The following is a 27,658-nucleotide window of genomic DNA, read 5'->3' as shown; positions in this document are numbered from 1 at the left end:
GTGGAAAGTATTTGGGGACCAGGCTTGGGGGCGGTGGTGGTGGCGCCCCCGGCGGAAGCTGCCCCTGATTCATTCTTGGAGCATGGGGTTGGGGGGGCAGCAGTACGCCTGCCTGCTCTGTCTCATGCCTCCACGCCCTGTCTGCCGAGCGTACTCCAGCATACACGGACACATACATACATGGACACATACATACATGGACACATACATACATGCACACACACGGACACATACATACACGCACACACATACACGGACACATACACACACACATGCACACATACATGCACGCACACATATGTGCACGCACAATACATACACGCACACATACATACATGCACACATACATACATCGGTGTGGCTCGGGGCCTGCTTTGCTCCCTCGGCCCAGGGGCCCATCTTCTCCCCAGGCTTCCAGCTGCCAAGAACTTGGCCTTCCCTGGACACCACCTCTTGTGAGCCCGAGAGGCACACCATTGGTAACGGGGGCCCTGGCTCCTGGGTACCTGCGTGGTAGTGCCCCATCCATGAGAGACCCAGGCCTTTTGTGCCTTTAGGGATGGGGAGTGGCCTTGGCCCCGGCCCGGGGCTCTGTGCAGGGGAAACCCCACAGGAAACGGGCCTGGCCAAATGGCCGCCCTTCCCGTTCTCGTCCCTGGGACACGAATGTGCTGTCTCACTTCCGGAGGCGGCCCAGGGAGGCCGGCCGCCCTGCAGGGCCTTGTCTGCTCCCGGTTGGTGCCCCCAGACCCTGAGGGGACAGGGTTGGGCTGGGGCCTGCTGGGAAAGCCGGTGGCCAGTGTGTGTGTGTGCGTGTATGGGACGGGTCGGGGAACAGAGCAGGACATCTCTCTCCACCTGTCTCCCAGTGGTGGGTGCCGCCGGCTCTGGGCACCGGGGTCCCGCCAGTGTTTGGAGTCCTCATTTCTACCATCTTTTCTGTTTCTGCCTGATGACAACAGCCCAGCCCCATCTTAATTACACGTATCACTTCTGAGATCCTTACCGTGACATCCCTGCTTTGCAGATGGGGAAAGGGAGGCCCAGAGAGGTTGAGTGACTTTCTAGGAGTCACCCAGCTAGGAAGCTACAGAGCCAGGGTTCAGATCTGCCCAAATTGGCTCCAGAGTTGGGGTGTCCTAGCCACAGGGCTCTTGCCATTAAGGAGATCTCCATTTACTGAACATAGGGCGGCTTCATGGGCTTGTGACCATGCAGCTCACAGGGTCTCTCTTGCTTAGAATGATCTGAAGCCTGGATTAGTGTTCTGCTGTCAGCGTCTTGACATTCTTAACTTGTGAAGAAGGGGTCCCACAATTTCATTTTGCACTGATTCCCGAAAGTTCTGGAAGGCGGTCCTGGTGCTGGGCACTTGCTGAAATGACATACGCACTCCCGGTGAAACTTCCCTGTGCTATGCAGTTGAGGGCCTTGGCTCTGTTTTACAGATGGGGAAACTGAGGCTTGGAGGGCATTTGGGAAACTGCTGAGTGGGGATTTGCACCTTGAGCCTGGGTCTGGTGCTCTTGGGGACGTGTGTGCCCAAGGGGAGAGCTGGACACCCACTGCAGGCATCTGCTCTGCTGGGGTGCAGGCTGAGGCCTGGCTACTGAGGAGACGGGGCCACGGGGGGAGGCCCTGGTGGTTTCCTCCTGCCCTTCAGGCTTCTAGGAAGTGGCGCCAGCTGGGGTGAGATCACTTCCTCACCCGCCTGCCCGCCACCCCCTCGACTTCCTCTCCTCATGGCCCCATTTAGCCCGCCCAGGGCTCGCTGGTGGGGGGGGGGGCGGGAAAAGCGGGGGGGACCTGGCTCTGGGAGTCCCTGCAGCCTCCTTGGCCCAGAGGGATTTGGGCATCTCTGCCTCTGGGACTGAGGGCAGGGCTGCGGTGGGGGCGTGCAGCCCGATGGTACAGCATTCTCTTCGGCGGCTGCTGCGTGCGGGGAGGAGGGCTTCCCTCCGTGGGCAGCAGCAGGCGGGGGGACCCGCAGGACAGACAGCTTCAAATCTCATTACCTCCTTTGCTCTCTCTCCCCCCCCCAGGTGCCAGCCGCTGGCCCCACCCGGTGCCCCCCCACCCCTGTGCCACGGCCGGCTGGGGTTCCTGGGGATGGGATTTGCTGCCTGTCACAAATCACATTGCCAGGGATTTCCAACCGACCCTGAGCCCTGCCTCTGGGGCTTCCACCACCACCACCACCGCTGAGGACACTGCCCGAGGATGGGGGCGGGCGTGGGTGGCACAGAGGCCCCTGCTGTCTGCGTCCGGCCTGGGGAGCAGGGCTTAGCTGCTTGTGAGCAGAGTCCACACCAAGTCGTGTTCACAGTGGCTAAGTTCCGCCCCCCGGGACCCCGCCTCCTCCGGCTCTGCGGCTGTGCCTGCCTGTCCCACTGTCGGGGCCTCCCTGGGCTCTGCCTCCCGTGCCTACTGAGCTGAAACACAGTTGATTTGTGCAGACTGGCTCAGTTCAGCAGGAACAGGAGTCGAGCCCCCTCGGAGCCTGTGGCGCCTGCCTTCCTTGGGTGGGCTGATGCCTGGGGGGTGCGGGGGGAAGACCCAGACCTGTGTCTGGAGGAGGGACTTGGGGAGGGATGTAGCCTGGAATGGGGTAGGTGGACCCAGCTGTCTGCTGCAGGCCCCCTCCCCCAACAATGTACTTGGGGAGGGCCTCCCCCAGCACAGTCCTACCCATAGCTGGGCTGTACTCCTGGGGAGAACGGGCAGGTGGGTGGTTGCCCTTCCATGAAAAAGGGAAAAGCTGTGTCTGCACCCCCCAACCCCCCACAACCCTCCCAGCCTGGAGCCTTTCTCTCCCAAGCCTGGTGGGGCATGGGCCAGGCCTGTACCTTCCCAGCAGCCAGTTACTCAAGAGGAAGCTGCCTTAGGTCCCCAGACCGTTAAATGCCAACTCCAGCTTCCGGAACCAGGCTGGCCTGACCTGAGTGTGCCTGGCCCCTTCTCACTGAGCCCTGCAGCTTCCTAACTCGGGGGGAGGAGCCCTGACACCCTCCTGGCACATGGGGCGGGGAGCAAGGTCCCTGTGAGTCCAGAAAGGACACAAACGGGCCTTTTCAGTCCTCAGGTGGTGCCAGGGTGTCCAAGAGTTGAGACTGTCCAGTATCAGATGGGATGGGGCTCTTTTTGGAGTGAGACTGGGGAAACAGGGAGCAGCCCCCTAGGGCGTCAGGGCTGGCCCAGCATTCCTGTCCCACCTGGGGTAGCGGCGGACATAAGCTTGGGGCAGGGGTCTGTGTTGTGTGTGGCTCCTGTCGTCCAATTAAAATAAAAGCTGCCCCCTGCCTCATTCCTGAAGGTCTGATAGTTTGTGAGTTTGTGGTTTACTCCTTCCTCCCATCCCTGCAGTTTTGGCCTTTTGGGTGGGGAGGGTTGATGGCCCTGAATTTACTGTTCCCGCACCCTGAGTTCCTGACCTCACAGGATCTTCATCTCTGTCCCACCTGTTCTGAGGAAAGCCACAATTTCGTCACATGGGCAGAGAAGGCTGGAAGGGTGACCTTGAGGGGTGTCCTGGGATTAGGGGGTGACCCTGAAGGAAACCCTGACTTTCAGGGCTGATGCAATGACAGAGAGCACTGTTCTGGGAAGGACCTAGATGGGGTCATCATGAGGAATGCCCCAAGCCCAGGACATTGACCCGAGTGTTCCTGGCCCCAATGGGGGGGGGGGGCGTCAAACCCAACCTCTGGTGGCAGCCAGCGGTGACCCTGAGGGAAACACTGGGCATTCAGAGATAACTGGGACCTGAGGGTCCTGAGCTAGTGATATTTGGGGGTGGCTGAGACATAAGAGAGAGCTCTGGCCTGAGGAAGACTTGGGGTGCTGGTATCTGAGAATGCCGGCAGGGAACTTGGGCTTGAAGTGTGCATGTGTCACGAAGGAATCCCCAGGCCCAAGGGGGACATTTTTGGATGACTTTGAGAGCTGAGGGGCACAGTAAGGGGGAGAGGCCCAAGTCCGAGGACGGCGTCTGCAGGCAGCTGAGACTACAGGGTGAAGGAAATGCCAAGCACGCCGGGACTGCCACCTCTACCCGAGCAGGCCTCCAGGCGGCGCAAAGGAGCACGCCGGCCAGCTGGAGTCTGCCGGCACATACCTGCGGGAACGGGCGAGGCGGGGCGGGAGATGGGTCCGTGTCCAATTGGCCCTCTTTGGCGGAGGGCGTCGCCACGAGCCAATCGCTGTGCCCAGCGCAGCCGATACTCCGCCCACGACTGCGCGCGCCGCCTTGGCGCCCTCTAGCGGCCAGCCCCGCCCCTCCGGGAAGCTTGTCCTCGCCTGCCCCGGCCCTGACGGCGACCCAGACACACTTTGTTCACCCATCTGTCACTCTCCAAAGACAGGCAGATCCCAAGGGAGGTCCTGCTTCTCAGGGAGCCAGGGAAGGAAGGCAACCGAGGGCCTTCTTCGCAGTCCCCCAGGCCACACCGCTTCCTCTATTTGGGGACTCGAAAACCTCATCCGCGGCGTAGGAGTCCCGGGCCGCACCCGGGCCGCGCCCCTCACTGACCACGCCCACCCTTTCTCGCCAACGCCAGAGCCCGCCCACCAAGGCCTAGCCCAAGCCCAGGATTCCCATCTTTGTTTGGTGGGGAGGGGTATGTCTTCCCCTCCCAGGTGCACCCATTAACTGACACGGCCCCGGTGCTCAGCAACTTGGGAGACAAGTACCCCCAGTAGCGGTGTCTGGAGCCAGGGCACCCCCTAGTGGCCGTTGCCAGCACTGTAAGGACCGTGAAGCCTGAGGTGGCCAGGGTCAGTTGGCTCCAGCATAGTAAAGCTCTGTCTCTTCCTAAAATTGGTACCCTTTCCTTAAACTTTGGGACCCCAGTTTTCTCCTCTGTAAAATGGGAAGGATATTCCTCCCGACTCGTAGGACTGTTGGGACAGGCGTTGTAACAGGTGACAGGTATAAAGCACTCCTCTTGGGGGTCAGCCCTATCTGATAGTATCTACACTAGAGCCACTGGGTGAAACCAGCAGTCTGCACCCTTCCATCCCTCTCTTGAAGTTGTGCCCCGAGCAAGCAAGGCTGGAGATTTTCTGTGGAGGGATCAGGGAGCCCTGGTCTGGGGTGGGGGAGAGGGGACACACCTCAGTCTCAAAAGCTGTGTTCAATATTTAAAAAAAAAAAAAAGGAGAAAGGAAATACAATATACAGTTCAATAAATAGAAAAAAAGTTACAAAATGACATGATTTTGTCCTTAATTACAAGAGGAGAAAAGACAGAGGGGGGTGATCGGGGTGGGACACTCTCCCTCCTCGTCCCTGGGCCAAGGTGGGGCAAGGGAGACCCAAGAGAGACAGCAGCTGCGATTCAGAGCCACAAATAGGAGAAATAGAGGGAAATATGGAAAGGGAGAGTAAGATGAAGGGGTGGAGCAGGGACATGGAGGAGGAGAAAGGCAGAGCCAGAGACAGAGCCAGAAAATACCAAGATGCCAACCTCTCTCCTCTCCAGATCTGGGGTGGGGGTCCCTGGCTCTCCTGGGCTTGTCTCCCCCCAACACCAGGTTTGGAGGACAGCATGAGCCTGGCTCAGTTCCTGAGTTGTATGTCCAGTGACTAGCAGGTAGGGGGAGGGACAGTAGTGACCCCTCGAGCCCACACTGGGACCTTGGCATCCTCGGGAATGGGAGTCCTGGCTGGACTGGGGGGGTGAGGTATGTGGCTGAGGCCTGAGGCCTCTTTAAATCCTTCAGTGGGGATGAGCCGTCGGTCCCAGCTGGGCAGCCTGGCACGGGCATAGGGCTGCGGAATGGGGCCCCTGAGGCAGTGAGGGGAGGGTATAAAAGGAGATTTAGATGCCCTAACACAAGTCCCCTGGCCACCCAGAGTGGGGTGTGGGGAGGGTCTGCTACATTGACTTTAAGAGCCAGTTTCTGGAAAGTCCTGCCTTGCAGCCCCCACCCCCACCCCCAGTCCAAGCCGGGCCTGCGAGTTTGGGGAGGGAGAGCTTGCCTATTGCTTTTGGGGTGCCCAAGGCGGGGTCATACCAGCTGCCCAAGCACACACCCCCTTCCAGGCCTCTGTGTGGTGGTATGGCTTCTGATCCTTGTGTCTCGCACACTCGCTCACACACTCCTAGGCACGCATGTGGCAGGACATCACCCCCCCCTCCCCGTGGTCCCCCCTCCAGCAGGGTTTGGTGGGGATGGCAGGTAAGACCACCTAGCTCCGGCCGGGCTCCTTCCCTGACTTAATACTGAAATGCCACATGGGCCCCCAGTGTTGAGGCCCCTGATGGAGAGCTGGCGCCACAGGAGCAGGGACCAAGGGGGTCCCCGCCGCGGCCTGCTGCCCCTCAGCCGAAGCGCTCCCGCACCAAGAGCATGAGCTTCTTCTTGCCCTTGTAGGTCTGTTTGAGGTTCTCCAAGAACTGGGCGAACTGCAGGTGCCCGTCAGGCGCCAGCAGGAAGGTCTCCCGGGCCTGGCCCAGGAACTCGATGAAGTCGCCATAGTGCCGCGGGCTGATGTGCGTGAGGCGGGAGTGGCTGGTGGCGATGTAGGCGGCCACCGCGGCGTCCAGGAGCTGGCAGAGCGGAGCCCGGTCGGCACCCAGCGGCTTGGCGGCGCGGCGGGCCCCCAGGGGCCCCAGGCCAGGTGCCGCGAGGGTCCAGCGGCGCAGGATGTCAGAGAGCATGGGGGCGCAGTGGATGCTGCGGATGATGAGGGGGACGATGGCGGAGAGCTCGTGCCGGCCCAGCGAGTGGCTGAGCGAGCAGGCCCAGAGCACATCGTTGACGGCGGGGTGGCTGTCCTGGTTGAAGGCGATGCTGAGCTGGGCCAGGGCCAGCGCGGCCAGCTTGTAGGCCCGCAGCGGCAGGCCGCGCTGCTCCATGTAGCGCGCCACCGGGAAGAGGTGCGCGTGGCCCAGGCCGCCGGCCGCCGCGTCCAGCACGATCTGGTAGGCGGCCTCGAAGGCCGCGCGGTTCTTCTCACACAGCGTGAGCGCCGGCAGCGCGCAGTTCTGCGGGTCTTTCATGGCGCACTGCAAGGCCAGGGTGCGCGCACAGGCCCAGAGCTCCTCCCGCCGGGCCGCGTCCAGCTGCAGCCGCGACAGCGTGGCGTGCGTGGTGCCCGTCACCGCCACGATGGTGGCAGCCTCCACCGGCGTGAATAAGGAGTACCAGTTCTGCATGATATTCATCAGGGCTTGCGGGCCTGGGGGCGGCAAGAGGGCAAAGTTGGCCAGGAAGGAGGGCAGGGGCCGCTCGGGTGTGCCCGGGTTTGCCCTCAGGCCGCCATCCCCGCCCGCTGGGGCTGAAGACACAACCCCTCTGCTTCCACCCCCAGCTCGACACAAACCGCACTTCATCTTCCAAAGGGGGGTGGGGAGAATGCGTGGGGGGTCTACCTATGCTTCAGGGCTCCTGTCCCTTCTCCAAGCCACTTCAGCCTGGCCAGCTTCCAGGCCTTCGTCCAGCTCTGTCCCCCCAGCCCGCCTCCCCACCAGCGTAAGCCCTGACCTCGGGCTGGAGCCAGGGAAAAGGCTCTGCTTCTCTCTCCACAGGGAGATGGGTGGCAGGTTCCCTCGGGGACTCACCGATCTCTGTGGCACAGCTGACCAGCCACCGCACCATCTCCCGCCGCCGCCAGGTCATGGTGTTCAGGGTCATGCGCATCACCTGCGGCCCGGGAAGGGCGAGAGAAGGGGATCACCCAAAACCTCGCGCTGGCCTACAGAGGGGATCAGGGATCCTGAGGGGCCCAGGAGACTTGGGCGTTAAGGGTTGAATCGGCGGTGAGCCACGTGATCCGGACAAGTGGCCTCACCTCCTGGGCCTTCATTTTCCTCCTCTGTAAAATGGGGATTGAAAACCTCTACCTCAGGGCTCTAAGAATTCAGTGCAAATTTTCAGGTAAAGATCTTGCACAGGGTGGCTCAGTTGGTTGAGTGGCTGCCTTCGGCTCAGGTCATGGTCTCAGGGTCGTGGAATCGAGCCCCGCGTCGGGCTCCCTGCTCAGCGGGGAGTCTGTTTTGACCTCTCCTTCTCCCTCTGCCCCTCCTGCTCATGCTCTCTCTCTCAAATAAATAAATAAAATCTTAAAAAAATAAAAAATAAAAAATAGTTGTTTTAAAAAAAGATTTTTTTTTTTTTAAAAGATTAAAAAAAAAAAAAAGATTTTATTCATTCATTTGACAGAGAGAGAGAGACAGCTAGAGAGGGAACACAAGCAGGGGGAGTGGAAGAGGGAGAAGCAGGCTTCCTGCTGAGCAGGGAGCCCGATGCGGGGCTCGACCCCAGGACCCTGGGATCATGACCTGAGCTGAAGGCAGACGCTTAACAACTGAGCCACCTAGGCGCTCCCTTCCAAAAAAAAGATCTTGCACAGTATCTGTTGCTTCTAAGTGCTCAGCCCATGCCAGCATTACTGTTACTGCTATTATTGTGGGTGTTATCCTGAGGCTCCGTGGTGCCTACCCCAGACAGCAATCCAACCTGCCCCTTCTCTCTGGAAAGTTCCATGCTTCACGTCAGCAGATTTCCCCCTGTGGGCCCCAACAAAGCACCTGCCCTTCAGGCCCCTACCTTCTTCAGGTCCTATCCCCAATAAGCACCCTCCCTGTGTGCCTCCCCCTCAGGGCCTGTCTGGTGGACTCTGCCACTGGAAGCTCCTAAGGAGTGGGTCACCTCTCTCACCTCTCTAAAGGATCCCTCCCTCATCTCACCTCCCCCAGACCCCCTACAATGATTCCACTTCCCCACAGGAGATTGTTCGGGACTAATTCCGCCTTCTGCAGGCCCCCTGAGGGCAGGTTCTACCCGGGAAGGTCCCACCCCACCCTGCAAGCCTGCCCCAAACTGTTCTCCATTCTTACTTTACTTTGGCCACACTCTTGAGGCCCTGCCCCCTCCGGGTCCCATACCCTGCAGCTGACTCCTCACCTATAGGCAGCACCCATGGTGGTCTCTGACTTGCCCCAGCAGGACAGCCCTTGCCGGGCCCCTGGCGAAGGCCCCAGCTCCCAGGCCCTGCCTCAAGGACTTTCAACCACAGACCTCATCTGCAGAGGCAGCTTCTCGCCTTCAGGACCCTCCCCCTCAGCAGCAACCTTTCCTTCTAGACTGGTCCCCCACAGGCCCTGCCCCCAAGCAAGCTCCTCATCCAGAGGCTCTGCTCCCTGGGCTTCAGCCCAACCCACCCAGTGGGCACACCAGCTCCAGGCCCCACCCCAAGGCCAGCACCCTAGGCCCGGCTTCTTCCTGTGGCCCACCCACTCACCTACAGGACCCGTGCCCCGCATCCTCCTCCTCAGCCACACCCCCAGGAGGGGATGCTCACCTTCAGACTCTGCCCTGGAGTCCCTCATTCACAGGCCCATCCCCCACTGGTGACCCCAGTCCCCCATTCCCGGGACCCTTACTCCCAGAGCTGCCACTGCCGCTGAGGCCTGTCCTCAGGCAGCATCCCCCCTCTGACCCTCACCTGCAGGCCCAGTTCCAGCGCAATGCCCAGCAGCGTGGTGTCGGGAGGCGCACTGGCCGGGGTGGCCGTTTTGCAGGCGTCCTGTGCCAGCTTGAAGAGCAGGGCAGGCGAGTGGATGTTCTGCTGGATGGAGCCCAGTACCGCATGCAGCCACTTGGGGTCTCCTGGGGTGCAGGGAGGGAGGAGGGCACGGTCGGCACACCGGGCACCAGCCCCTGCTGCCGCCTGACCTGTCCACCCAGGTTCCTCCACCCAGGTGCCCACGTGTGAGGAGGCAGAGGTAGCCGGCAATGGCTCTGGGAAGATCCAGACCACTCTTGCCACTCCCTCTCTCCTCTCCTCTCCCCACCACCCAGCAGGAGGAAGCCACCTAGGGACCCCTAATTGTCAAGGGCAGTGATTCTGGTCCCAGAACACCAGGGTTCAATCCCCGTCCCGCCATTCACTAGCTATGTGACGCCAAGCGAGTCGCTTGACCTTTCTGTGCCTCAGCTGCCCGATCTGTAAAATGGGTCATACTAGCGCAAGGGTACCTGCCTCCCAGGGCCACGGTGAGCCCGTACTCGAAAGGCTTTCATGGGTCAAGAGCATACAACTGTGAGCTTTGATTGCTCTTATCGTTGGCCCAGAGCCTACAGTTCTGTCACTTCGCTCCTGCGCTCCTCAAACATTCTAGGCACGGTCCAGCCTCAGGGCCTTTGAACTGGCTGTTCCCTCTGCCTGGAATGCTCTCCCTGCCTGGACAGAGCCCTCCCCAAATTCACGGGGAAGCCCTCATCCCCAGCATGATGGCATGAGTGTCCTGAGAAGAGGAAGAAATCGGGAGCGCTCTCTTTCTCTGCCTTGTGAAGACACAGCAGGAGGGTGGCAAGCCAGGAAGAGAGTCCTCCCTGGGAACCCACCAAGCACCCGGACCTTGGACTCCCAGCCCCAGAGCAGAGCTGTTATGGCGACTCAAGGTGACAGGGACACCAGATGCAGGCAACAGCTCCGCCCTCTTGGCTTAAGTGTTCATCTGCTTTTCCTCCTCCACGGCCCTTATTCCCTGCTTGCTCACTAAGTGACGTCACTAAGTGTTTGGCCTTGTTTAGGGTCTGTCTGCCCCCCCTAGAATGGAACACCACAGGGCACAGGCCTTGGAACAGTGTTGGTCACTCCTCAGCACCTGGGACAGTGCCTGGTCCATCTAGAAAGTGCTCAAGGAAGACAGAAATTTGATGAAAGGATAAAAAGGAGAGGGAAGGGATGAGGGAACAGAGGAAAGAGAAGGCAGAGGACAGGGGAGCGGGGGAACGGGACAGGGGGCAGCCTCTGTCCTCACCCTTGGCAGCTGTCAGCATGGCAGAGGCCAGCTCGCACTGGCGCGTCTCCAGGTGGCCAAGGATAAACCAGCGGGGGAAGCGGTTGCTCATGATGGAGTCCAGCGGGGTGGGGTGAGCTTCTCCGGCTGGAAACGCTGTCTCCAGTACAGGCAGCCTGGTGGGAGTGGAGGGGGGAGAAGCAAGCCCATGCTGAGAGGAGGTTGGAGCCTCCTGCCTCAACTGGAGCCTCCCTGCTTGGGCCAGCAAAGCCACGGGCACGCAGGAAGACGGAAGATGTGTGTGCCAGATGTTCACTGGAGTACTGTTTGTGCTCACCACCTGGGGGTCGATTAAATAAACAATGCTCTATTCATGCACCAAGGGCTGATAAAAATGTGAGGAGATTGTTTGTGTCCTGATGCAGCCCCCCAGTAGTCCTTCTGTCACCCCCCTTCCCATTCTCACTCTGCTCCAGCCACTGTTCCCCTCAACGTCCCTCAAATACAACCAGGCACAGTCCTACCTCAGGGCCTTTGCATATGCTATTCCCTCTGTCAGGAACACTCTTCCCCAGACATCCTTGCAGCTTCTCCCTCACCTCCCTCAAGTCTCTCTTTTTAAAAAAAAAAAAAAAAAAAGATTTTATTTATTTATTTGTCAGAGAGAGAGAGGGGGAGGGAACACAAGCAGGGGGAGCAGCAGACAGAGGGAGAAGCAGGCTCCCTGCCAAGCAAGGGGCCCGACGGCGAACTCGATCCCAGGACCCTGGGATCATGACCTGAGCTGAAGGCAGACGCTTAAAGACTGAGCCAATCAGGCGCCCCTCACCTCCCTCAAGTCTTAACTCAAATATTTTTCAGTGGGTTCTTCCTTGACACCCCCACATGTGAAATTCCCACTCCCAACTTCTCCCACGCCTTCTTTGCTATAGGTCACCACCTGACACACAACATAGTTTACCTATTAATTTAATACTTATTTAAAATAACTTATTATTTTATCTCCCTCACTAAAGCGTCAGCTACATGAGGGCAGGCATTTGTGACTATTCTGTTCACTGCTGGATCTCCAGCAGCAGTACACAATGGGTGGATGGACAGCAAACATTTTTGGAATGGCTTTACACACCCACTAGGGGTATATTGCTAGACGGCCCACTCTATGGGCCGTCTAGCCCATATATATGTATTTTATATGTAGAAAGTTCTTCAAAGTTGTTAGATGTGATCAACAGCATGCAATAGGAGTTAAGACTATTCTGGTTTCAAATATTATCGAAATTTCCTCGACATGTGACTCTGGACACACCTTAAGCGTGTTTATGTGTAAAATGGGGTAAACATGCTTATTTCTCTAGGTTGGTAAGATTACATGAGGTAGGGGCGCCTGGGTGGCTCAGTCGGTTATGTATCTGCCTTCGGCTCAGGTCATGATCCCGGGGTCCTGGGATCGAGTCCCGAGTCGGGCTCCCTGCTCAGCGGGGAGTCTGCTTCTCCCTCTGCCTCTGCCCTGCTCGTGCTCTCTCTCTCTCTGTCTCTCTCTCAAATAAATAAATAAAATCTTAAAAAAAAAAAAAGATTACATGAGGTGATGTGAGTCGTGGATTTGGACCAGGGATCAGCACCATTTTTTTTTTTTTTGCACAGGTTTGGACAGTCAATATTTTCGGCTCTGTGGGGGGGCCATTTGGTCTCTGTCACAACCATTCAATTCTGCCATTGCCACGCAAAAGTAGCCCCAGACAATACGTAAATGAATGAGCGTGGCTGTGTGCCAATAAAACTTTATTGCTGGACACTGAAACTTGAGTTTCATATTACTTTCCATGTGTCACAGAATATTCTTTTATTTCTAAACACTTAAAAATGTAAAAGCTTGATCTGATCTCATGGGTTTAACACGTGGCAGGCCACATCTGGCCCAGGGGCTGTCATGTGCTGGTTCCTGGCTTAGAAATCACAGCTCTTCACAGATTACTCTTTCCAAATATTCTGGAAAGATGCACCCTAAATTGTTAATAGGTATCTCTGGATGATGGGATCAGAGACCGGGGACAGAATTCACCTTGTTGGGCATGATGTACTACCCAGGGGGGCCTTTAAAAATTCTGCTTCTGTGGTCAATTGGTACATGAAAAATGATAAGGTTATTCACAGCAACGTTTTTGGGGAAATAGTGTCAATTGTCTATCAACTCTAAATTGGTTCTTTTATGATACATCCTTATAGCAGTTCACATGCTATTTGATACAACCAAACCTTTAAGATGCCAAGTTCAGTGAAAATAAGGAGGAAGGAACAGACACAGGACGCATCATGGGTGTAAAAGGAAGACCAGCCTTCAATTTCCAGATTATGGATTTGCAGAAATCTTGATTCTTGTGGGATAGATAAGAAGAAAGTGGTGACACTGCTTGTCTCCAGAGAGATTTGGGTAAGCAAGGACAAAAATGTTTGGACAAGAACTCTGAATTCTGTGCCATGTGGATCTCTCTCAAATTCAAAATAATAATATACATGTTTACTTAAGAATCAAAAACACAGGGCAACCTGGGATGCCAGCCTGGGGGAGACGGAATCAACCAGCTTGTGAGTTTCTGGCGGGAGGATGGGGCTCCAAGGGTGACTGTCACCCTCCAATCCTGCCCAGTCCCCTGGGCCGAGTCCCCAGCGGCCCATTCTCACCTCATGGCTCTCAGCGCGAGGCGGTAGGCCAGGTCGGGGTCGTGGGGCAGCAGCGCGGTGAACAGGTATCGGGCACAGGTGTGCATGGGCACGCTCTCCCGGAAGAGCCCTTCTCCGAATCCGCTGAAAGGACCCCCTGCAGGGGCATCCTGAGCTCAGCTCCCCCCGCGAGGGCTCATCACCCCCCCCCAGGTCTCCTCACACCCCAGGCTCTGAGGAGGGGATGGGCTGGTCCCCAGGTAGAGCGGCTGGGTTAGGGGCTAGAGAGGTGGGCGGGGGAGGTAGTGCAGGGCTGAGACAGTAAAGCCCTGGAAAATCCGAAGAAGAGACCCTGGGCACCCCTTGGTGGGGGCGCAGGATGCAGATGCAAGGCGGGGCCGGAAGGTAGAGGTGGGGCTACACCTGCTCCAGGGGTGGGGCCTCACAAGGACCAGGCTTCCTGACGCCAAAGGGGGCAAGGGGTGGGGCCTCCCCCCCCCCACCCCCACCCCCAGCCCTATTGGCAGCAGGCACTTTCTAGGGCTGATCTCACCTTTAAGGTAGCAGCGAACTGTAAGGGGCAGGAGACGCGGCCTCCTGATCCAGCAGCCACCAGGCCACTAGAGGACAGGGGCAGGACCCCCCCCCCCACCCCCGGCTGGGGGCGGGGCCTCACCTTCCAGCAGCAGCCCCGCCTGCTTGCGCAGCACCTGCACCAGCCGCTCGTCCAGCTCCACCTCCTCTAGCAGGGCGAGCAGCTGCTCCTCGCTGCGCACCACCTTGTCCTGTGCGTACAGTCCCTCGGGCAGGGCCCGCTGCTGCCCCAGGCCCAGCAGTGCCACCTCAAGGGCCAGCGCCAAGTAGGACTCCCCGGGACTCCCGGGCACCGGCACGTGCTGGTAGGCCGCCTTCCGCTTCTCGGGCCCCGAGTCTGTGGGAAATGGGTTCCAGGGCTGCTGGGGGCGGGGGGGGGGCGCCCCCTCCGGGGACCCCGGGGGCTCTTCAACTCAAACACGGGGACTGGGGGGTTGGGCTTATGGGGAACCCAGCAGCTCCCAGCACTGACCAGACACCTTCTACCAGCAGAGAGGTGGGTCTGCGGTGGCCTCGCTTTCAGGAGAAGTGAAGTCTGTTGGCTCCTGGCACTGGCCAGGGGGTGTGGCCAAGTGTAGAGACGTCACCAAGGATAAGAGTGTGGCCCCACTTTCTTGGGGTACTGGGCTGGGGAGGGGGAAGGGGAAATGTCCCATTTCCTCCCAGGGGCCCCAATGTAGGTACCTGGGTAAAGGGTGAGGGTCTCCTCCTCCAGGCGGCAGGCTTCCAGGAGCGCCCTGCAGAGGCAGCCAATGGGGTCCAGGGGGTGGCCCACCCAGCCTTCCGTGTTGGTGATGCAGCTGTTACCTTTCTGCAGCAGCTCTGCAGGCAGTATAAGGGGCTCAACGCCTGTCCCCCACAAGTCTAGGTAGGGGGGCTTCTCTCCTTGAACCCCAGCCCAGCCTCCCGGTGCCCGCCCACCACCTGCCCACCAGGCAGCCATCCTCTCTGCCCAGGAGCTCTGCAGCAGCCCTCACCTCCACAGTCTTGGCCTCCTGTCCCACAGCCAGACCCTGGCCTGGCAGGGACACAGGGGTGAAACCGGGCACTTCGGAAAACAACCACTCACTGTCTTTCTCCTCCCTCCCACCTCTCGAGCCCAACTGGCTTTCAGGGCCCCATGTGGCCACCTGCCCCATCTGAAAGCCCCATTCTCCAATCTCCTCCCATGAGCCGTGCCCTCTCCTGCCTCTGGGCTCCTGCCCCTGCTGTTCCTTCTACCTGGAACACTGTTCCTCCTTCCTCTCCTCCTGGGAAGCTCCTGTACATCTGTAAGATCTCAGCATAGCTCTCACCTGTTCTGGGGGGCTTTCCCTGTGCCTCTAGGCCGAGGCAGGACTCTGCTGGGGTCCCAGGTCCCCCAGGGTTCCATGACACCTGGGGTTCAATTTCCTGATAACTGACCCATCACCCAGACAATGAAACTGGTGGCCTCCCTTCTGCCTCCCCATAGCTTATCCACAAACATGTTCTTTTTTTGACCCATACGGTCTGGCTTTTTTTTTTTCTCTAACACAAATTTGACTTTGTTTCCCATGTTTAAAAATCAGTAAATTGTACATTGCATAATGCAGATTTCTGGCCTGTCTTGGAAAATTGGGAGATCTGGCCACACTGCGTCCCTGTTCCTGAAAGACTTGTGACTGGCACCCGCCCCGTACCACAGGGGCTGGAAGCTTGGAAACTACAAGTCCCAGGCTCCTTTGTGTGAGGTACGGAGGCTGGGCCAGGAGGCCCTGATTCTCCTGCAGCCTCCGTGAGCAGGTGTGTGGCTATCTGCAGGGCACAGACAGGAGGTTTTGCCAGCAGGTTCTGAGTATTCTCTTGGGAGTGGCCCCCCAGCCAGGGCTGCAGGCTGCTGAGCTCACTCACTGTCAGCAGTTTGCTGCAATCCCTGTGCTTCTGAAGTTCAAGTTCTTGAACCTGAGCAGTGGCTTCTCTGATTTTCAATCCTACAGCCCTTCCGGTACTTTTGTGAGCCCTCAATCCCCCGTATTAAGTTCTTTTTGGCTCAAGACTCCTTCGGGTGGCCTGGCTTTCCTGATGGGACCCCGAGTCGGCGTCTGTGCCTACGGCCCAGGGGAGCAGGGCGGTCGTGGCACCCACCTTTTTTCTGCTGCTTGTAGCTCTCGAGCTGATGCCGCCGCTGTAGCCGGAGCGTGTTGATGATGGCACCTGCCAGCCGCAGGGCCTGGTGGGGGTATCCGTGGGCACGCAGGGTGTCCACGCGGGCGCAGGCGGTGGGGAAGGGCTCGCCCAGCCACAGTGGGCGGCCCTGGGGGTCAAAGGTTGGCTTTTCACTGCCCATGGTGCCTGTGAGGCTGGGGCCATAGGAGTCGCTGGCCAGGATCCTCTGCAGGTGGGCGTCACTCCAGTGCAGCGACCCGGCCTGGAGGGCGCGGCCGAAGACGGTGTGGCGGGAACCTGCGGCCGCCGCCTCCTCTTCCTCCTCCTCCTCCTCCGGGCCTGCGGGAGGGGCGCCCACATGGCCTGGGTAGGGGGCCCTAGCGCTCGGGCCGAGGCCAGCTCCCCTGACTGAGCACCAGCTTGGGACTAGACCCTGGGCACAGCGATGGCAGTGTGTCATCTGCCCAGATCCTTTAAACAGCCTTTCAAAGATGCGTGAGCGCGTGCTGTGTGTGCATGTGCGTGTGCATGTGTGTGTGCGTGTGCGCGCGCGCTGCGTGTGCATGTGTGTGTGTGTGTGTGCGCTATTACAGCCCTTCGTGTCAAATGACAATGGAGGGTGAATAACTGTCCGTATGTCTATCCATCCTGCCCCCTCCCCAGACTTCATCCCTCTCTTCCTCCCTCCGTCTCTCCCCATACCCCATTCCTCTTTCTCCTGTCTCTCTCTCCCTCCATCTCTGCCTCTCTCTTCTAAATATCTTTTTCCTTTTCTCCCAGTGCCCCCCACCCCATCCCCGCCTCCACGGCCAGGAGGAGGCTGAGTGGGGAGACCAGCCCAGAACTACCGGCGTCTTAAGCCTTTCCCTTCATGCACCTCGAGCTGCCCGCCGCCCTGGCCTGGGCACTCACTCCCTCCTGGCGGGGAGGACAGGCAAGGGCCGGGCGCCCCTCTCCTACCTGGGCTGAGGGCCACGGTGGGCTGCAGGCTGGGCCCATCGAAAGAGTAGTTGCCCTCTTCCAGCGGGCACACGTCCAGCTTGTCCCACTTGCCAAGCAGCTGGAGCCAGCTCACCCGCTCCTCTGGTTTGCAGTGGGGGCTCAGGACGACACACACCCACAGGGCCCCTGGGGACGGAGGGTGGCCGGTGAACGTGGGCATGAGGGAGGCTCGACATTCACGCCAAAAGTAGCCACACACACGTGTGGAGTACCTAGTGTGCGCTGGGCACTGGCCTCTGTTTACCCCTCATCTCGGGCCTTGGAGGTTGCAACCGATAGTCTCTTCACGTTACAGCACAGAGAGGCAAAAGCAGTTGCTCAAGGTCACACAGCTGGGGAAGTGGGAAGGCAGGATTCGACCCCAGGCTGTCAGACTCCTCTTGCTGTTTTTTTCCCCTATAGCACTTACCACCCTGTATTACAGGGGTCAGCAGACTACTGCCCGTGCATAAAACTGAACCTGCCACCTGGTTTTGAATGGCCTGCAAGCTAAGATTTACTTTTCCATTTCTAAATGGTTGAGGAAAAATACGTCAGAGGAATATTTTGTGACTTGTGAAAATTACATGAACTTCCCATAAATAGAGTCTCTAAATACGATTGTGTTGGAATGCCGCCAGAGAAGCTATGACAGAGACCAACGGCCCACAGAGTCAAAGGGACTGACTACCGGCCCTTGCAGAAAAGGACTCATGCGTCTGTAGTATTTTTTGTCCGTCTCCGCCGCCAGGTGTCAGCTCCGCAGCTCCGGAGCGCAGGGGGTCAATCCCTTGTTTCCTGCCCAGGCCCCCACCCCCCACAGTGCCTCCAGCATCAGAGGTGCTAGCGAACACGGAAGGGATTCGGGGGCCAGAGGCTAATGTCGGGGTGAGCACGACCTGGCAGCCAGAGCCCGCCGGGCGCCGAAGCCCCGCTGCGCGCCATGCGCCTCGGGCCAGGCCTTACCCAGCTCGTCCCACAGCTGCCGGCACTTGTCGGTCATGCCCGCGCCCTGCTGCCGCCACAGGGCCAGGCGCGGGTCCTGCAGGAACTGCTCGGTCATGAGGATCAGCATGCGCGCCCCGTTGGAGTCCCGCATCCGCAGCATCTCCCGCACCTGTGCCGAGATGGGGGCAGGGACGGCGTGGTGAGGAGGGGGCGAGGTGCCAGGGCCTTGAGTCCCGGGCCGCCGCGTGCCCGCCGTGCCCGCCGTGCCCGCCAGCACCTTGCCGAACATGGAGCGCAGCTGCCGGCTGGCGCCGTAGTAGCCGCCGTTGGACAGCAGCTGCTTCACCTGCTCCTGGATCTGCTCCTCGTCCAGGTGCCAGCAGTTGGCGTCCTCGATGCCTGCGCCGGCCGTGGGGTCCGGGGCACCTGCGGGGAGGGAGGGACAGTGAGGCTGGGGTTTCCAATCTCCCTCCGGCCCCCTCTGTCCACCCCCGCCAGGCCACGTTGATCCCGATCAAAGCCCCTCCCACCGGAGCCCGCCAGCTCCAGCCAGCTCCGCATTCACCTGCCGTCCTACTTGACCATCCGTGGGCTCAGCGCATCCGCTTTTCCACACCCGCAGGTCACCCCAACACCCCATCATCCACCCATCGCCATCCTCAATTATCCACCACTCATCCATCGCCCCCACCCTCCATCCTCCCCCATCCTCCCACAGCCTCTTGTAGCTCCCAACCCTCCCAAGAGCTCCCAGTCTATCCCCCACTCATACCCCACCCCTGACACCCCCATGGGCCACACATACCCTTCATGCCCTCTACCCACCCACACTCAGGCTGGCTCCTGTGCTCTTGGGGCACCCACACCCTGGGGCTGAAGCTCCCCGTGCCCGGGGCCAGGTCAGATCCAGGATCTGCCACTTAGTAGGTGTGTGACCTCGACTTCAGGCAAGGGCGCCCTCCCCACCCCCACTCAAGGATCAAGGGGACCTGAGGATGCCGCCACCATCAGGTCCCCGGGGGGCCCTTACCGTGCACCAGGTTGATCTCGGAGCCCAGCAGGAGGATCTCGTCAGCCAGGCGCTGGGCGGTGGGCAGCACCTCGGTGTGGTGGGCGCTGATGAGGTACTGCACGAACTTCTGCAGCTGGTCTCTGTTCATCTGGGACAGCGTTTCGGAGATGGGCAGCCGCAGCTCCACCTGGCGGGCATGCCGAATGCGGTACAGCGACAGGGCCACCACGTGGGCGCAGTAGAAGAGGTCACGGTTGTCGCAACCACAGCTCACAGACGTGATCTTGCAGCGGTCAAAGCTGATGGAGACGTGGTAAAGGCGCTCGGGCTCTCCGGGGCCCCCCAGCTCCCGGATGTTTCCGCTCAGATGGAACCCTAAGACCAAAGCCAAGCCAGCCACCGCTGTGTCACCCCAGGACAGGGGTGCTCGTCCATGGTGCACGGCAAGACCCAAGTGCAAATCCCATGGAGTAACCTAGCGCGCAAGCCACTTAATCTCTCTGTCCAATGGGAACGGATAGTGACATCTTCCTCATGCGTCTGTAAGAGGATTTAATGAGCTAATATTTGGTAAGTGCTTAGAACCCTGTAGGCATACAGTCAAATGCTTGCTCCTGTTCTAATTCTGAAGAATATCATAGTGATGATGCTGAAGGTGGTTTTCTCAGCCCTTGGGTTACTGTGAATACGGCCTGGGCTCCAGGAGTCCCGTAACTTCCTGGGAAGATGCCCAAGGCCTGTGACACTTGGGGGTGAGGGGCTGATATGGCAGGCGAGGGGCCAGGCCACTCCATCACCCCTCCCTGGCCCCTGGGGAGCCCAGATGCCAGGCTTACCCAACTGGTTGGGCAGCTCAGGCCCCATCTGGCCCTGACTGCGTCATGCAGAGAGAAGGCAGCTTCCTCATACCGGCTGAAGATAGCCAAGCCTGTGGTGGGCTGGGCCATGTCCAGGCAAGGGGGCCCCCAGGCTGACAGGGTTCAGGGAGGGTCATCTTAGCCAAGCCCCTGCCTCCAGCTAGGAGGTGTACTGTTCCTGGGCTTACTCGCTTTCTGGCTCAACCTCTACTTGTCCCCTTCTGAGCCCCACTCCCTGGGGTCTAGAATCCTCTTTCACCTCTAGTTCCAAACCTCTGCCCCCTACCCTCCCTCACCTGGACCCCACTGCCTGAGGTCTAAGACCAGCCCTCATAGCTGATCTTAAACTTCTACTCAAGGCTCCCACCTAAGCCTTGATGTGACACCATCCCTAAACATCTGATCCCAACTTCCACCCGAGTCCCTCTGCCTGAGGTCTAAGACTACTTCTCACCTCCGGCTTGAAACCTCGGCCCCACAGCATCACTGGGTCCCTCCGCCTGAGGTTTGAAACCTCCTCTCACTCTGGTTTACAAATTGCTCCTCAGCCCTCCTCCCAGCGTCACCACCTCTACTCCCGCCCACCAGTCAAGCTGTCTGAGGACTCTAGGACCACCCTTGCCTTTAGCTCAGAATCCCGTACCCAACCCCCATAGTGGCCCTCCACCTAGGATCTAGAAATAGCCTCAGTCCTCCGCCCTTAGCTGGCTCTTGCCACCTAAATTCTGACACCTCCCCTCCCCTGCTTTCTGGATCACCATCCTTCCCCCGAGCCCCGTCTAAGCCTGCGGCCTGGGGTCTAGGCAGATCTCTGATCCTAAGCTCACAATATCTTGTAAAACCCTCTCTGGGCATTGAAGCCAGAGGTCTGGCACCTCCCCTCGCCTTGGCCCAGGCCCCCCCTCTACTCCCTTCTCCTCCACATCTGCACTGGACCTCCTGGCCTCCCTGGCAGAGATGGGGGCAAGCACTCACCCACTTGCAGCACTCGGTCTACGGCCCCGGTCTGCAGCAGGTGCAGCCCGCGGGTGAAGGGCACCCGGGCATCATGCTCGCCCTCCGGGGGCTGGTAGCCCAGGGACGAATACATACAGATCTCCCGTTCGCTGCGTGGGAATGACCAGAACACAATGCGCTTCTGGACGGGCTCTGGCACCCGGGAGAACCGCTCTTCCACCTGTGGGAAGGGCGGTGGCTTAGAAACCCGGCTTGAATCCTGGCTTTGCCACTTACAAGCAGTATGACTCTGGGCAAGTCACTTTGCCTCTCTGAGCTTGTTTTTTCAAGTGTGAGGTGGGGATGTTAACAGCACCTGTCTCCTGAGTATCGCGCTTGCAATAACACCTGGCCTGTACTCAGTGTTCTAGAACTTTCTGCTACTTCCCTCCTGGATGTCAGGTCTGAGGTCCTGACGTAACATAGTCTCACCTCCCAGGCTTTGAAGGGGCAGGAGAAAGGGAGACAAAAGTGATAAGAATAGTGATGAGGCCTCCACATTCTAAGTCTACACTATGCTAAAAGCTTTGTGTATGTGATTCTCCATAATTTTCATAGTAACATCTCAGTGATACTAGTTATCACCGCATTTTGCAGCGTGGATAGTCTGAGGCTCAGAGATGGGTTGAATTCACTTGCTCAGTCTCAGCTGGCAAGCTCGGACTCCCAAGACAGGCTCCGTTCTCAGCCTCCAAGGGCCTGCAGGAAGGGAGGGATGTCCTCACCACCCCTGTGGGATTTGGGCAGTGAACCAAGCTGGTTGAACCAATGTTCCAATCTGGGCTTACTACTCACTGGCTGAGTGACCTTGGGCAAGTTTCTCAACCTCTCTGTGCTCCAGTTTCCTCAAAGTGGGAGGGAGAACAACAACTCCAAAGGGCTGCAGAGGATTCCAGGAGCTTCTGAGGGCCAAGAGCTTTCCTAGCACCAGGCCTGATCAGGGCGGGTACATGGGAACCATGAGAGATGGTTTCAGGATTATGCTGGGTGTCTCACGCACAATAAAGGGGCAGCGACCTCCCAGAGGTCCCAGGCCTGGGTTTCTGGGGGAAGTGGGAGGACCGTGACTGGCTCAGGCCTCAGGGACAGTTGGCAGATGACTAAGGAGGGATTTTCCAGGCCGTGAATCAGAGCCTGCCCCATCCACACTTGGCCCAGACTCATCGGTCCCAGCAGGCTTCCTAACTCTGGAGAGGCCAGGGAGCAAAGAACCCCCCCCAAAGCCAGATAGAGGACAGAGCCTATGGGGACTGCAGCAGGCTTGGTCAGAGCCAGGCCACATCTCCATTCCCCAGGGGCACACTCTGAGGCTGGAAAAGGGGACTCCAGCCGCCCCATCCCTGAGGCATTGTGGCAGAAGCCCCAGAAACTACAGAGGTGGGATTCCAGGGGCACCTGTACAGGTACTATGACCCAAGCCTTGCCCTTGCTGCCGACCTATGGAAGGACTAGAATGGCTGGGGGACAGAGGGAGGGTGAGCATCGGGGAAATAGGAGGAATGTAGGAGGGTACCCTAACACTGGAGGGGTTGGGCAGCCCCAGGTGGGAGGTGGTCCCAAAAGTACTGAGGGAGGGGAGCAGGACTCCAGGGAAGGATCTGGAGGAGGAGGGGGGTTCCCCAGGGGACAGGTGGATTCTGGAGGCATGGATCGGGGACAGAAAGGAGTATCTTGAGGCTGGGGTCTGTAGAAATGGGGGAGTTCTTTACTGGGGGTGTGGGGCAGAGATCTGGAGTCTCTAGGGGATGAGATGGGGGTGTCCCCCAAGTGGGGGTGGCTTGTAGGAGTTGGAAAGAGGAGTGAGGATTGAATGGGGTGCCTTAATTGGGAGCTGAGGATAAGGTGGGAAAAGAGGGTACCCAGGGTTGTGCGAGGACCCTGGGGCAGGAGAAGAAGGAAGTGTCCTGAGCTAGGATCTAGGGCGCTGAGGGCATCCCTGTGTCTTGTGGGATGGAGGGCGGGGATGGCAGGAGGAATGGGGGTGGGTCACAGGGCTTGAAGGAGTGAAATGGGAGGATGAGAGGGTGTTTCGGGGCGGACTTAAGGATCCTGGAGGGGATCTCTGGGGATGTCTCGTACGCGGGCAGGTCCGGAGGCTGGGGGTTGGGCAGGGGAGGAAAAGGCAAGTCGGAGAAGGGGTTGGGGGTGCGTCCCTCCCCCCCCCACCCCTCGTCACCTGCTCGAAGGCCCAGGTCTCGGCTACTCGCTTGGCACTGAGGTCCAGCAGCGCCTCGGGCCGGCCCCGGCCGCGCACGGCCCCGGCCCCGGCATCGCGCTCCTCCGGTCCCGCGGGGCAGCCCCGGCTCCGCTTGGCCGCTGGGGGGTCCATCGGCCGGGCCGGGGCCGGGGCGGGGCCTGTTGGGGGGTCAGTCCGATGCCCGCTTTGCGTCACCTGCTCCCGCGCCCCCTACCCGCTTTCCAGTGCGTCTTCCGCGCTCGGCCGCCCCGGGACCCCAGCCGCACCCACCCCCGCCCGGCGCCGGGCCGGCCGGGTGATGCGGCCCCTTTAAGACTCTTCACAACAATGAAGCTGCCTCAGTCGCCGCTTTATCCTCCGCCGTCGTCCCGCCCCCACCGCCCGTCCCCATTGGACCCCCCTCGGCCTCCGAGAATCTCCTCCGCTATTGGCTACACCGCCAGACTCGTCCCAAGTTCTCGTTGTTCACTCGCTGGATATGCTGCCTGTCCTTGCGCGGAAGCCCAATCAGAGCGCTTATCGGGCCGGGCTGTCAATCATGGGGCGCCGGCGGCCAATAACAGTGGGAGGACCCCCGCGGCGCAGGCCTTATGCGGAGTTTCGGGGAGGGCCCTGAGTTCATTCACAACATTCCTCTCCCGCCCCCCTCCGGCTGGACAGCGCGCCCCGGGCAGCTGGGGCTGCGCCCACACACGGCTTTGTTTACTGAGGGTCGCTTCCGGGCTCCGCAAGGGGACAATCAACACGGCTCGGCCGGGGAGCGAGACTGAGCGGCGGGATTCCAAGGCAGCAGCTCCGCCCCTCCTCCCTCTGGGCTGTGTGAGGCGAGAAACTCTCTCAGCCTCTCTGTGCGCGGAGTCAAGTTCTGATGTTTGGGGGCGTGGCGGGGATCACAGGCCCCTCGGTAGAGCTCTTGGGGGCTACAGACCTGTTCTGTAGCAACAGGGCCCAACCCATGCCCCAAGCTGAGAACCCTCAATCCATTCTGTGCCCTGAATATTACGTTGAGTCATATGAAATTGCTGATTTTCGACCTACTATGATGGCAATTTCATAAGATTCAACTAATACTTGTCACATCCGATCACCTCCGATTGTTTTTCTGACCCATTTTGTCCAGGCCAGCCTCTCTTGCCCGGAAGCCGCCCGTGGTCTTGATCGCCGGCCCCGCCCCCCCCTCCCGCCCCGCGGCCCACGCCGTCCTTCCTCTCCCCCTGTCCTTAGAAAACTCTACATTTCCTCTTAGCCATACTTTTCTCCAGGATCACTACATTTCTTTATCTAGTTCAGCAGTTGCTTAATTGCGGTCTCTTCCCTCTCCACGGAGACCCCCAGTGGCTGTAGTATGTGTAATCGGAGCATTGCTATAGCTCCCGCACACGAAAAGCGCCCGGCATACAGCAGTCACTCAATGTGTAACTTAGTGACTGAACCAACTCATACTCTGCTCCCACTCCGCTGAAACGTCTACAAAGCAGGAACAGCCCAAGTTGGTCCTAACGTGGCCTGATTGCTGCCCCCAGTCTCCCTACCGCGTCTGGAAACTCGGGCTTTTTCCTTCCAGGAATTTCCAGCTGCACTTTCTGGCGGGTCCCCAGCTCACCATTCAGGAAACTCCCTCCAACCTGTGCTGTCCAGTAGGGTCACCACTGACCACAACTGGCCTTTGTGTCCTTGAAATGGGGCTGGGCAGAATTGGGTTATGCTGTAAATGTAATTTTCAAGGACTTAGCTGGGGGAAAAAAAAAAGGTAAAATAGCTCATTAAGAATTTTTGATATTGAAAAAAATTTTTATATTGATTACATGTTGAAATGATAATATTTTAGGTAAGTTTGGGTGAATAAAACACATTATTCTCATTAATGCCACCTGTTTCCTTTTATGTTTTGTATTTTATGTGGTATCAGGATGTTTAAAGTTATACACGTGACTTGCATTGTAACTTCTGTTGGACAACGGCGGTCTTGAGACACAGCCTGCCACAGTGACAACAGAAAGGACGCGGAAAATGGCAATGGTGTACTCACTGCTCCCACGCATTATCACGCTGAAGCCTTCCACCAGTGCTGCAAAGTGGGGATCACAAGCTCCATTTCTCAGATGAGGAAACTGAGGCTTGGAGAGCAAAGTGCTTGCCTGAAGTCACCCAGACTGGGAAGCCCTAGACTTATGCCACGTGCCTTTCTTGCAAAGGATTGGAGGCAAAGATGGACCGATGGGGAAGGAGTCACTGGGGTGTGGGGAGAGGCAGGGAGGACTTCAGCAAAGCCCGTGTGTCAGCCGCTCCCCTCGCCAACAGGACTGCGGGGGCGCCCTTACCAGCAGTCCTCTTCAGCATCTGGTGCGTGGCTATATCCCCTAAGCCCGGGTCCCGGTCCCCGAGGATGCTTCAGTGGGTGTCCCGAGATGTTGAGGTCACTCAAGGCTGCTCTAGTCGGTTGACTACTCTAGGAGGAACCGAGACTGGGCTATCACAGAGTGAGGATGTTTATTGTCTAACAATAGATACTAACACTGTCATCATCCCCATCTCCTGGGTGAAAAACAGGCATAGAAAGGTCAGGTGACATGCTCGAGGCCCCCAGCAGGGGAAGGATAGGGCCAGCATTCAAGCCCTGTGGGTGGGCTGGTTCTGTCGCAGTGGCTGGGAATCAAATGCACAGTGTTTGGGAAGCACCAACATTCTATTCCATTTTCCCGATTTTACGAATGAGGGGAATGAGGCCTGGAGAAGGTCAGAAAGTTGCCCAAGGCCATACAGTGATCTCCGGAGAATCTATGAGGTCAGAAAGGCCCCTGGGAGTCTCTCTCGGCCAGCTCTCCTCCTAGGAGAGGTTGGGAGCAGGGTTCCAGCCATCCACATGTCCTGCCTTCTCCATGCAGCCAGTGAGCTTGGGCTGCAGGGAGATGGAAGCCGCACTTACCCCGCCAGGCCTCTGTGAGCTCACTGTCTAGGCATCCACAGCTCCTGATCCCAAACCCACATGTCCTTGAGACCCATGGGAAATAGGGTGGCCCTGGAGGCTCAGTTGGAGGGGAACAGGGGCCCCCCAGCTCTGTGGCCACCCCACCCCAATTTCCAGGGTCCCTGTCTTCTGCCCGCTGCCCCCCCCCCCCCCCCCCGCCCCCCACACAACCCCTGCCCTTGCTGACTCAGGCGGGAAACCAGCCCGGGCAGTTTCGCTTCCTGGTTCTGATGCAGCCCCTCTGGCCTGCCCAACTGGCAAGATTTACCTCTGTCACTTCTTTTTTTCCCTTTTGGAACACAGGTTCATGGGCTGAGCGGCAGGACCCTGCCAGGAGAAGTGGGCATTCAGGTGGAGGGGGATGGTGGAAGCAGGAGAGGAAAGGCTTGGGAAGGAATAATTGTGTCTCAAAAGCCGTATTTAGTGGCTGCCCTGGCCCTGCAGAGAGGGCCAGTGTGACAGGCAAGACAGGACAGGCTGAGTGGCTAGTCTTGGGCTCCACTCTTTGGACAAAAGCAGCCCTTACAGCCCTCAGGCTCCAGAATTCTCCACACTGAGCGAGGGGTGTTAGGATCCCCATTTAATAGATGGGCAAACAGAGGCTCAGAGAGGGGACAGGACTTGCTGAAGATCATGCAGCCAGGAAGTGGCAGAAACTGGCACTGAACTCAAGGTGTAGTTATTTTCCAAAGTCTGGGGCTCTTGGCTTCGGCACCATTGGTGGGCTTTTATGGGCAGGTGGAAGGAACAAGCAGAGGGAGAAGTCATGCGGGCCGGGAGGCTCTTTGGGGAGGCCGAGGGGATGGGGCCAAGGGGGAACAAGTGGGTTGACATTCCAGACCTCATACCTGTTGCGCCTGAATGCCTTTCCTCGCCCCTGGGGTCCTCCTCCAAAGGGCTGGTGTCAGAGGGACAAAGGAGCCAGTTTACAGGAGTCCCTGGCCCGCCTGGGCGCCGCCGGCCCCACGGGTTCCAGGCACCCTGTCCCAGTCCTCGCTCTTCTGAGATTCCAGAAAAAGGTTAACAAATAATTTCCAGAAGAGGGAGAAATCATGATTCCCGTAGATACATAAAGATGGACACGTGTTAACGTTTTTATTGAACTCATGTGGGAACCAGGCAGATGTTACACGCGGCTCAAAAGAGAATCTGGAGAACAGGTACTTTTACATTATCAGACTATTTGTGCAAATAAACGTGCAGATGGGGGCAAATTGTTTTTTTCCATAGGGGAGGAGGGTTGTCATCGAAACCTCTGCTGGCCGGGATGGAATTTGCATGTCTACAGATAAGTGGTTTTATATCGCTATCAATTGCTTACAATTTACAGAGCTGAGAGTTCAAGGACAATGCTATGAATCAGATAACCCGGAAGGGCGTGTTGTATAGAGATGATGCACTGAATAATCAAAACTGATTCATTGAAATGCAAAATTTTCCTTGCAAAAAAGGGGAACAATTCATTACTTCCTTCATTCAATGAACACCTGTTCATTAAGCGCCTCCTGCACACTGTCCTTGGTGTTGGAGACACAGCAGTGAACAAAGATGCAAAGACCAGTC

At 58.4% G+C, this 27,658-nt stretch overlaps 1 protein-coding gene across 1 annotated transcript; it reads right to left on the bottom strand.

Annotated features, from left to right (window-relative positions):
* Positions 1–5,173: 5,173 nt before the first annotated feature.
* ZSWIM4 (zinc finger SWIM-type containing 4) lies at positions 5,174–23,463 on the bottom strand. The gene is made up of 14 exons (XM_032396176.1): positions 23,107–23,463; positions 20,910–21,111; positions 19,096–19,452; positions 18,343–18,491; positions 18,084–18,234; positions 17,097–17,264; positions 16,116–16,475; positions 14,694–14,831; positions 14,092–14,346; positions 13,437–13,572; positions 10,773–10,927; positions 9,452–9,615; positions 7,566–7,647; positions 5,174–7,183 (listed from the first exon to the last, which is right to left on the bottom strand). The coding sequence occupies exons 1-14, from the start codon at positions 23,257–23,259 to the stop codon at positions 6,324–6,326; spliced, it is 3,330 nt and encodes a 1,109-aa protein (XP_032252067.1). The 5' UTR covers positions 23,260–23,463; the 3' UTR covers positions 5,174–6,323.
* Between the last annotated feature and the right edge of the window lie 4,195 nt (positions 23,464–27,658).

The sequence above is a fragment of the Phoca vitulina genome, unplaced genomic scaffold, assembly GCF_004348235.1.
Source record: "Phoca vitulina isolate PV1807 unplaced genomic scaffold, GSC_HSeal_1.0 scaffold89, whole genome shotgun sequence".
Lineage (NCBI taxonomy): Eukaryota > Metazoa > Chordata > Mammalia > Carnivora > Phocidae > Phoca > Phoca vitulina.
The sequence above is the reverse complement of the archived record's forward strand: the minus strand, read 5'-3'. Positions and strand labels throughout refer to the sequence as shown.